Source organism: Octodon degus, unplaced genomic scaffold, assembly GCF_000260255.1.
Source record: "Octodon degus isolate 3935 unplaced genomic scaffold, OctDeg1.0 scaffold00025, whole genome shotgun sequence".
NCBI lineage: Eukaryota > Metazoa > Chordata > Mammalia > Rodentia > Octodontidae > Octodon > Octodon degus.
Window position 1 is genome coordinate 13,831,069 of NW_004524601.1, and position 11,258 is coordinate 13,842,326.

An 11,258-nucleotide genomic window follows, 5' to 3' on the forward strand; every position below is an offset into this window, starting at 1 on the left:
GCCCACCAGGGGGCGGGGCTGGCTGGCATGTGGTGCTGGGGGATTGAACCGCAGTCCCTTTGTTTTTGCTAAGCTTGTTCTAAGTAGGTGCTTTAGACCACTGAGCCATCTCACCAGCCCGATTTTTGCACATTTATACAAAAAGTGAAAAGGTATATTTAGAATGAAGCTTGACTGGTGAGTTGTCAGCTGAACTTGCTCCACCTTGCCCTGCCCCTTGCAATCATCCTGGCAACAAGCCGGGGCTTCAGTAAAGAACAAACCACTTTTAATATTTTGTCTGGTAAAGAATGCAGCTGCCTTCTTTTCCATTTTTCTTTGGCGATACTGTTGCTACTGAAAATGTGTTTCTTTCTCATCACCTTATTTGTTGGGTGTTGGGGACAGCTTAGCGGCAGCATGTGCGCTTAGCATGCTGGAGGCTCCGGGTTCAATCAGCATCACAAAACCCAACACCAAACAAAATGAAACGATCTTGTTTCAAGATGAATGGAGTCATACATAATGTTAACATCTTGGGTTGACAGGACATGCCAGCTAACTTCTCTCTCTCTCTCTTTTTTTTTTTTTTTTTGAGGAACCGGGGATTGAACTCAAGCCCTTGAGCTTGCCAGGGAAGCACTTAATCAACTGAGCCACCTCCCTGGCCCCCCACCAGCTAACTTCTAAACACACTCCTGAAATAAAATTAAGCCTTAACAATCAAAACAACTAAAGCTCTGTAATGTATAGAGCACACCAACACTTATTTTCACATGGCAACTTTTGCTCTGTACCATGGTTTACAAACACTAAGCCACCCTGACCTGTCCTTGTTTCACACAGCACTAAATGCCACCAGATACAGCTCCCCACAGATTCTCATTTGTGCCAGGACTCTAGATTGCTTAGAATGGTTAAGGTGATATTATTTTGTTTTCAAATGTGCAGCTATGACACTACCTGAGTTACAAGCAGTAAAAATTAACAGTAAAAATACATAGTCTACTTCAGAGTTGAAATGTGGTCAAGGTTACTCAAAGTTTTTACAAGTATTTAAATCAAAACAGACTTAAAAAAATACAACATCTACTCAACTTCTGATAAGATTTGTACAACGGAATCTTGAGGACTTTCATTGCCATTTTGCAGGGCTTTTATAACCAATTCAATAATCAGTAATACACCTTTCAAAACACCATTCATTCTGGTTGTTTTAGTGAAAAGCATTCCATAACTGGCTAACCACAATTCTGGCATCTTTTGTAACAAAATGGTGATAGCCTTTTCCAATTACACCAAAAATTCATGTCGTATTTTTAATGAGGAGAAAAAGTAAACAGCAGAAATCCAAAACAAGTATCTCATTAGGGATACATGACATATTTACAGAATGTCAAATCGATTCACTATCTTAAACTCACTGATACGACACTAAGAAACTGCTGTAGTACACTTAAGTCAAGCGTTCTCTGGCCACTAAACGGGTGCAGGCTGAATGTACTAAATACACATAAGCCGGGAAATGGTACTTACCTCAGCTACTGACGTGACTTAATGTTTTTAAAAGCGTTTTCCATCTAACTCAAATTATATGCACGAAACGCTGCGTACGACAGGCTTGGCTGCGATCTAAAAGAAATCTCTGCTTTTTCGTGGCAAAATTCAGATAGGTATCAAAAAAGCCACTGAACAGTAAGGCGTTGTCTCCAAAAAAATTAACACTCTCGCCCGGGTGACAGGTGAAAAAACAAGGAAAACAAAGACCCAGGAGTCGGCCTCCCAAAGAGGCTGAGCCGAGCCCGCCAGGCTTATCCCAATTGGACACGACCCTAAGAACACCCCCGATCTCGAGGGCTGGAGCAGGACAAAAACTCCGGGGTCGAGAGCGGGCGGAGGCCGGGCGCGGGGGACGCCAGCGGCGGCGTCACTAGGGCGACGGGCGGCAGCCGGGTCGCCCAGACTGGAGAGGGGGCGGCAGGGCACCCCGAGCCCCAAGGGGGAGACAGGGCCCAGGGGCGCGAACTGCCGCCTGCAGCGCGGCGGGTGGGGGGGCTCGGGCGCGCGTGGGGGAGGGGGCGGATACTCACCTCAATAATCTTCTCCTTCTTTTTCTGCTCCGCCTTTTTGCTGCCCCCGGCCTGAGCCTGTTTCTTGGGGGGCATTGCGGAGAGAGATGGCACCGGCCAGACTTAAGGACAGACGGACGCCGTGAGGGAACTCGGCACCTCAGCAGGAGGAAGACGGCACGGCCGTCGCCGCCGCAGCGCACGGAAAGCAAGGCGCTCATTCGCCGCCGAATCACGGCGTTTGCGACAGGTCGGGGGGCGCAGAGCATTGTGGGTAGCAAAGAATGGCGGCCGGAAGCGGAGGTGCGCATGCGCCCTGGCCGCGTCCGTCCCGGAGTGGGTGGGGACGGGACGTGGGAAAACGCTCTCACGTCACACCTGCTGTCGCTCGCCCACAGGGCCGTTTCTAGGCAGCGGCCGCCTGAGGGGGCGTGCGCGTCCGGCGCTCTTCGCGCCCTGTGGAGGGCGGGCGGTCCCTGTTCCCCTGGGCCTCCGGTCTCTGGGGTCGTCTGTGCCTTCTCTCCCAGAGGTCACCGAGCAGCCGCGGCCGCTTCGACTTCTGCTGCCCTGGAGGGTCGGCTGCGCTGGCGCGGCCTCCTTGCCTTCCTGCCGAGGGCCGTGAGGAAGCGCAGGGTCCGTTCCTTTTCAGAGCTCTCGGGTGGTGGGAAAGGAACCGGAGCTTTGTGTGAGCTGAACTTAGTTCGAACCTAGTGTAACCTAGCGCTTGGTAAACTCAGGAAGTACTGCACACGTCGCACACGTTATGTAATGAATGTTCGCAGCCGCGCTGAGGTCATTATCTGCGCTGTTCCGGTTGGATAGATGCAATACCAGAAGGAGAGAAAATACCCCGAGTAATGCCGGAGTCTGAGCCAGGGGACTCTAACTCGGCAGTCTGACTTCAAAACCTGTTTCTGTCACCAAGCTTTACAAAAGTAGGTCAGGCTTGAAAAGGCACGTAATGAGTGGGGGCCTTTTGTACAAACAAAAATGTCTTTTCAAAGTGTGCAGCGCTTGTTTCTCTTACCTAATTGTATAAGCTCTCGTGTGTGGCCAAGAATCATCTTTCTAGATAAGGGCTTGTAGTCTTTTAAGTAAATTTGCATAGGGTGGAATTTATGTGCCCCTCATTAATGAAAGCATTTGCTTAGTACTAACTAAGATAATGCCAGACACCCACGTATTTGGTAGTGTTTGTACATCTGAGGTGTATCATGCTTGTGTATAAATTCACCTGACCTCCTCATCTAGACTAGTGGGCTATCCTCCTTTTTACTTATTTCCCCATTTTTTTGTGGGGTGGTGGTAGTTTCTAGTTGAAGTTCTTGTCAGAGAACAGAAAAATACACTGCTTTCCTGATTACTCAGAACAGAAAAATGCACTGCTTTCCTGATTACTCAGTGCATTTATTTCCATCTAGGTGACAAACACTGAGAAAAACTTCCAAGGTGCAAGAGTGTATGTTGGCTCGGAGATTCAGAGGTTTTGGTCATTCTTTGCATGGCCTTGCTGCGTGGGTCCCAGGTGGCACAGTACATGGAGGGTGTGTGCAGCAGAGGTGGTTGTTCACCTCTTGGCAGCAGTAAAGCAGAGAGAGGAAATTTCTGGGGCTGCAATACCCCTTTCAGGGCAAACGTCGGTTACCTGACTCTCTTACGATGGATACCACTTATTATGTGTTCCACTATCTATTAATGCCATGACAAGGGACCGATCCTATCCCCAACCTTTTTGAACCAGAAATGAGTTCTGTGGAACGCAGTTTTCTCATGGATTGGGGTTGGTGGCAGAAGTTTCAGTTTGAGATTCGAAGGAGAGCACAACCTTGATCCCGTGCACGGTCCACGGTGGGATTCCTGCTCTGAGACTGTCACTGAGCTGACAGGAAGCTGAGCTCCTATGCCAACCTGGGCAAGGGGGAGTAGCTGTAAGTATAGATGGAGCTCAGCCTCTTTTTCTGCAACTCCTCCAGGGTGGAGGCTGAAGACCCCTGCTTTAACGCATGAGCCATGGGGGGCATTCACACCCAAACTACAGAACATGTTCTTACAGTCTGTCTGCTTCTTGGACAGTCTTTTTAAGACTTCTCATGGGGGTGGGATTTAGTTGTATTATTCTCGTTGCCTCCTAACATACAATGTAGACTTTCAGGTTTTGAAGAATATTGTTAGTAAACATTATAAAGCCAATAAATGATATGTAGTATATATGGGGACATTATAAGAATCTTGGATCTCATGTTATTAGTTTTCCAGTATCGTAGTTCTTGACTCCCCTCTGCATCCCTTTGACCTTTGCTTTTTTTTTTTTTCCCAGAAATTACAGTCCAGAAAGAGAGAAATGTTCTTTGTATCAAGTAGAAAATATCTATCAACTTTGAGAGGTCCTCAAAGTCTAGAAAGACAAGTCCCATTTATTAGATTCACCTTTTATAAAATAAGGTAAATGCCTTTTTTTTTTTTTTTTTTGTAAATGGCCTATTGTAGTTTCCAAGTGGAATAAGAGTGAGAATTTGTTTACTCCTATTTTAATTGACTATAATGGAAAGTAAACTTCCATAAGATAGTAATGAGAGCATAGTCCAATAGTTACAAATTCAAATGCTCTAAGAGAAAAACCATAAACATGAGTAGCAGAATGAAGGAAACACTTCTGGCAGTAGTGGGAACAGGGTCAAACCTGAGTAAATGCCCAATGTAAAAGAATGAAAAAGAAAAAATAATGCTAAACCTGACTTGTTTAATTTAGTAGATAGGATAAATTTACTGCTTTGGGTACATTTATTCTGATAACTTTGTATCTAGTTAGATCCATTAGAATGCATTTTTTTGAATATAGGTCAGGCAGTAGATTTGGTACTGAAATACAAATCATTATTTTTTGCTACCTAGCATCTGAATTTTCTTCTTGTTTGTGTGTATGTGGAAGGAATTACCCATTATGTTAAAGTTTACACTTTAAAAACAGGTACATTTTCACCATTGCTTTAATTTTTTTTTTTTTAATGTATTTAGTATAGGGTCTACAGGGTCTCACTACACAGATTGGACTTGTAGTGATCCTTCCTGTTTTTCAGCCTCCTGAACTCTGGGATTACAGGGGCCCACCACCACATCCAGTCTCATTTAGATCTCAGCCTGCCCTGAGGGCAGGGCCAACACAGCAGGCCAGGGATCAAACCCCTGGCCCCTGCATCTTCCTAAGCAGGTACTATAATCTGTTGAGCTATCTGACCAGCCCTATTTTCACCATTTCTTATCCCAGAGAACCAGATCTTGGGTGTGTAACTGAGGATTGAACAGGCAGATTTTCCCTGCAGTCTGCCTCTTGTGCATGACAGTGGTGGCAAACCTATGGCATGTATGCTGCAGCTGGCTGTTATCACTGAAAGCTCTAAAAGGTTCACTTATCAGTGGGGTAGGGCTTTTAATCTCAAAAGAGTGAAACAAAGACTTAACTCTTCGGGGCACTGGAAGAATATATTTATTAAGGCTGGCTCCATACCACACCTTAGTTTATTTGTTGCTGTTATCTCTCTTTTTGTTTCCTAACCTTGATTGTTCAGGTTCTTATAGATTCAATGGGTAGATTCCTTTTTCACTTAAATTAGGGTTGGTTTTAGTACTTTGCACCCAAGAGCTGTATAAATGGGCTGAATTTGAGCCCCAAAATTCATTCATTGAAGCCCTAACACTTGTTACCTCTGAATGTGACTATGTTTAAAGACAGGGTACCTAAAGACATGATTAAATGAGGCAACGGGGTAGGCCCTAATTCAATCTGCTTGATACCTTTATAAGAGGAAGACATTTGGGCACAGAAACAAGGGCTGCATGCAGATGGAAGGAAGACAGACCAAAGGAAGATATACCAGAAGGTATCCAGCTGCAGGCCATGGAGAGAAGAAACTAGACCGTAATCTTAGACTACACTCTGCAGAGCTACAAGAAAATGCGCTTCTATTGCTTTAAGCTATGCAGTCTGGGGTACTTCATTGTGGTAGCTCCTAGAGAACAAATAAAGGCTCTCATTAAGGATGCAGCTAGGCTAATAGGGCAAAAGAGACTCCATTTTAAACAAGGATCACTTAAGTTCATTTAAACTAAAAGCTCCCTCACCCCCTCCTATGTAGCTAGCCATAAACCCAAGTGGAGGAAACCAGGGTCATATAATAGGAACAAATACAACCACTTGGGGCATAGGGTAAACATGCAACTAAAATGCCCGAGGACAGAGAGATGGTCAACAATGTCTGGGAAATGTGAACTGTGTGGCAATCGTGTGGCATTCTTGTGAAATTCTTGAAAATGAGATAATGTGGCTACTGGGGAAACCTGAAAAGTATACAACCTGAAAGCAAAGTTCAGCTAGGTACTGAGAACTTTGGGAGTCCTGACCCAAAGTCAGGACATGAAGGGGCCAGGGATGTAGGTTAGTGGCACAGTGCCTGGCAAATGCGAAGTCTTGAGTTCAAGTCCTGACACACACACACACACACACACACACACACACACACCCACCCAGAGTCAGGACATGGTCAGTCTCAAGCTTGAGATAAAAGCTTCCTTGTTCCTACACACTTTGTCTCTCTGGTGAGGGTTTCTCTTTACTTGCTGTCATCTGCTCTATGGCTGTGGGTGTTACTACTAGATTAGTTACGGCAAGACTACTGGTTTATCTAAATACATTTCTTGTCACCTTTGTATTTATCTGGACATATAAATTGCTGATCCATTTTATTGGTTGAAGCAGTACATATTAGGATGTATTTTGATTTAAATACTGACTGCTTCAAATTGCTTCTGATAGGTAGGTAGTGTCCTTAAAGAAATCCTTTCCCTCCAAAATAAGCTTTCACAGAAGACTTGCCAGTGTTTCACTTCAGCATATAAAATCTCTTTTAACCTGTCAGTTTGAATTTCAATACTGTAACCTTCACTTCAGCCTATACTGACAGACAATTTTCTTAAGCGGGTGACTTACCTGTTTCTCTTGGAGATATTTCTTGGTACCATTATGATAATAGTTATTATGGCATTTGTCAAGGAATCAAGATGTACAATTTCCAAATATTTTTTTGCTTCACTGAAGCTAAAACCATTTTCTATGGTTCTCATCAATCATGTCATTTCCCTAGTAATAGCTTTTCATGTCCCTGTGAATTTAGTACAAGGGATTCTACACTGTTCCTCACCCACTATGCCAGATTTTTGTCTTCTGTTACTTTAGTTTCTACTGGCCACTTAAGGGCCACACACCGCTCACTACTCTCAAATGTCTTATACCTTTTCCTAGTATTATGTATATAACACCATATAAAAACTGATGTGTGCCTTCTCTCTGGGTACTGTAATTAGAAACCATGGTGAACAATTTGATTATCCTTTAATATCCAAACCTAGTCTGGTCTTAATTATACTACCTCAAGTATTTATTTATTTATTTATTTTTTTGCACTGGGCTTTTTATTTTTTTTTTTGAGATGGGCTTGTTATGTTGCTCACAATGAAGTGAAACTCATGACCCTTCTGCCTTAGCCTTCCAAGTGCTGGCATTATGGGAAGTTTCCACCTTTCCTGGCAGAATTATTATTATTATTTTTGTTATTGTTGTGTTGGAAATAGAACTCAGGATCTCATGTATGCTAGACAAGGGATCCATCAGAGAGCTCTATCCTTACTCCACATTAGAATCTTTCAAGTTACCCCCTTCCTACCTTATTTCAGGGCCACATCTTTTGCTTAGACTAGTACAATGGTTCTTACTTTTTCTTTTTCCAATTTCTTCACAATGTATTACTCTGAAAGTAAGCTCTATAATATGAATTTGATGGTGTCATGGAATGTCTTAGACTTCTTTGAAGTTTTACCGTGTGCAAGATTTCTGTTCTACACTAATGAGTGCACGTTTTGTGTTGATGATTGTTCCATAGGTAAAATAGTATCAATTTTGATTGTGTCTTATTCTTCTTGTCCCATAAAATCTTACATATTTTTATGAGTAGTTTCTTGAGAAACACATATTGCCATGTTTCTCCTACAGTTCAAGAGGATGACCTATTAAATGCCATGATGATGTTTTATGATTCCTAATTCATATGAAAATCATGTAACGTTTCCATTTTACACTTTCATTTTGTTCTTAAAAATAGTGTGCTAGAATTATTCAGCTAGCAGGTCACCAAAATAAATATGAAATAAACAGCACTAGAGAAAACATTTCACATCACTAAATATCTTTTATATGCATTCAGAATGGTGTTGGGATATTTATGTAGCAGTAATATTAAAATACGTTATTTTTTGGTGAAATTCTATTCCTATCACCTATCTGTCTTAAGACAGGACAGGATTTATTCCCATTTTACAGAAGAGAAAACAAACTCAGAGGTCAGATGATCCTCCTGCTCCTACTTTCAAGCAGGCAAGTGACTCAGGCTAGACATGGATCTGAAAACTTCTGACTGCAGTAACTTGGCAGGCACCATCCCTTCCTCCGCTGGCACGGAGGAAAGCCAGAGCTGCTGCTCCGAATAAGCATGTGAAGGAAAGCAGTGGTGTTATTTCAAACAGGGTGTTGCTGTGCAGTTCTACTGGCCTTGAGACAACTGGGTAGCCTAGCGCTGTAACCTCAAACTCAAGGTGATCCTCCTGCCTTACAGTGCCAGGATTACAGGCATATGCCACACCCTACAGGAGTGTTTTAGTTTCTTCGAACAAAGTATTCACCAGGCCTGAAGAGCACAGAGTTGCTACTCAGAAGTCTGCTGCTAGGACCCTAAGGTCACCACAGAGGCTAGGAGAGCAGTAGGCAAAGCCAGGAAAACACAGTCTCTGCCAGTTGCTCCTGGTCTACGTCTGATTCTTATTGGAGGCTGATTCCATCCAGCTGTTGTGCTTCCTGCAGTGGGGCCCCTCGGACCACAGAGAGCTGCTGCATTAGGAGCAGTAAAGCGGGCTGCTGCCGAGTGGCAAAGAAGGATGCTAGAGCAGAAACTGGGTTACCTACCACCGGGTAAGCCAAGGTGGGAATTTTGGGTTTTGCTTACAAAGGAAAGAAAAGCCTTTGAAGGGAATAACGTAACCTGTTCTGCATGGTTAAGAGATCAGCCCACTACACATGAAAGCAATGTAACAGGTGACAAGGAGACAGGGAGCTCACTGGGCACCGTGGCCAGGCCCAGGACAGGAGCTTAGAAGACAGGGACACTGCAGCCTGTCAGCTGAAGCACACATGAAGGCACTTCCAAGGTGTGGGTTAGGTAGAGTTTGTGGATGGAGTGGGTTAGGAAAAGAAAGCAGTCAGGGTCCATTTTACAGTTGTCACTCAGTTAACCTGCAAAATTGCTCCCTTGCTCGCAGGCATTCCTAGGTTTTCCCTTTACATTTACAAACTTCTTTAGGTACCAGGTGTGTGGCCACAGGGCTATGCTCTACTGCTGTTCTTGACGCTAGGTAGAGATAGATTCCAGGCCTTGGAACCAGGAGAAAAGCAACTTGGTCTTCAGTGCAGGAGTATCACAACCAAGACCTAAGTAGGCAAGAATACTTTCAGTGGACAAATACCAGAGGGGCTCCAGAAGAAAGGCGAGTCAGGGACTCGTTCAGGAAGGTTTCTGTCCGTGGCCTCCTGGGCCTAGGCCAGCTGCTCTGCAGCCTTTGGTGGGTGCTGGGGCTGGAGGTGCACTTCAGGAGGGCCCACATCTTTGCCACCGCCCTGCTGCCTGGCCTGTTGTAGAAGAGCAGGACCATCTGATCTGCACAGAAGTCCAGAAAGCCACCAGGGTCAGCTTTACACTGACTGTGTCTCTGTGGACCTGCTCGAGTCTCTTCTCCTTGTCACTGTGCCCATTTTGTAGAGGCAGTTGGCGGTGTCACTGGTCAAGACCAAGATTTAGGTGTCAGGACAATGGACGTGGCACTACATGGTGTTCACCTCTTGGAAGTGCTGTGTCTTCAGAAAATAGAGGTCCTGCTGCTTCTTGCCTCCCACATCAGTGTCCCACAGTTTCCACATTCAGTCCTTGGACAGGGATGCCAGCATTTGGCAGACCCCAGAGAAGGTGAGGGAGTGGACAGGTGCAGAGGGGCCCTTCAGTTTAAAGGCTCGCAGAAGCTTCTGGAAATCTCTCTTCTTTCCAAAGCAGACTTGCTAGACCTTCACATCTAGTGTGAAGCCACACAGAGCCACAAGCCTGCTTCAAGGAGACATGGCAGCCTAAGTGGTGTTTGTCTGCTTGGTGTAAATGCTAGACTGTGTCTTTCAGATTCCTTGTGACAGCAGTCATATTCCCAGAAGTTGTCATGATGAACTTCCTTGTGTCAGTAGCACCACTGTGGGTGACAGGTGCTTTGTATTTTTTTTAGGGAAGTCCTCTGGGTGACTGTGCAGGTGAAGTTACCATCTTCTGCTTGGTCATCGTGAAGATGTGGAAGGTGACCCTTTAGGCCAGCCAGCCAAAGAAGGCTTTGCAGTCGGCTGAGGTGTGCCACGTGATGAGGTCCAGTTTCAGGCTGGCTACTCTGCTGTGGTGATTCCACTCCAGGAAGCCCATGGTGCTCCAGATGGGGGCAGTACCGCCCCTTGCCAGACCCCACCTTGCTGCCAGAGTCCACCAGGACATGTCCCCACCATAGCTCTCAACGCTGCAGCCTAAGGTGGTTGGAGGAGCTGTGTTGATGGCATTTCTCCTTTTGAATCCACTGATACGGTTTCTGCTTCTTGGACACGACTTGTGCTCCTCTTTTCTTCCCCCAGCCACCCCGTGCTGCAGCTGCTTTGGCCATCAGGGCCAGCAGCCTCTCTGATGGGGGCAGCCCCTTCCTCTCTGGCATCTGTGGGATGCTGTGGTGTGTGAGCCACTCTGTATCAACATATTTTTATTCCCCAGATAACACCATAGCCACCAAATGCCCGGCCCTTGAACACACCTCTGAATCACTGTGTTGATGGATTGAATACAGCGTTAACTACGCAGATGGATTTAGTGTCTGTTATTCCTGACTCCCAAACCTTTAGAATGGTAGAGTGGTTCGGGAAAATACCCTGAAACCAAATGCTTATTTTTCCCCTTGTATTTCTTTTCTGTGATGCAGGGTTTAGAAGGTTATTTTTGAGTTGTAAATACATGTGTCAGTTTTTCCCCCTGTTTTTATTAGTTGACTTCAGGCAAATTGCTAAACATTAAGCTTTTGTCTCCTTATGTATGA

At 45.0% G+C, this 11,258-nt stretch overlaps 1 protein-coding gene across 1 annotated transcript in view; it reads right to left on the reverse strand.

Moving 5' to 3' along the window:
- Zc3h15 (zinc finger CCCH-type containing 15) overlaps positions 1–2,320 on the reverse strand; it is a 19,164-nt gene extending 16,844 nt beyond the window's left edge. The window contains exon 1 of the mRNA XM_012514124.2: positions 2,070–2,320. Within this exon, the coding sequence (XP_012369578.2) occupies positions 2,070–2,144 (75 nt within the window). The 5' untranslated portion in view covers positions 2,145–2,320. The remainder of the gene's footprint in view (positions 1–2,069) is intronic.
- Between the last annotated feature and the right edge of the window lie 8,938 nt (positions 2,321–11,258).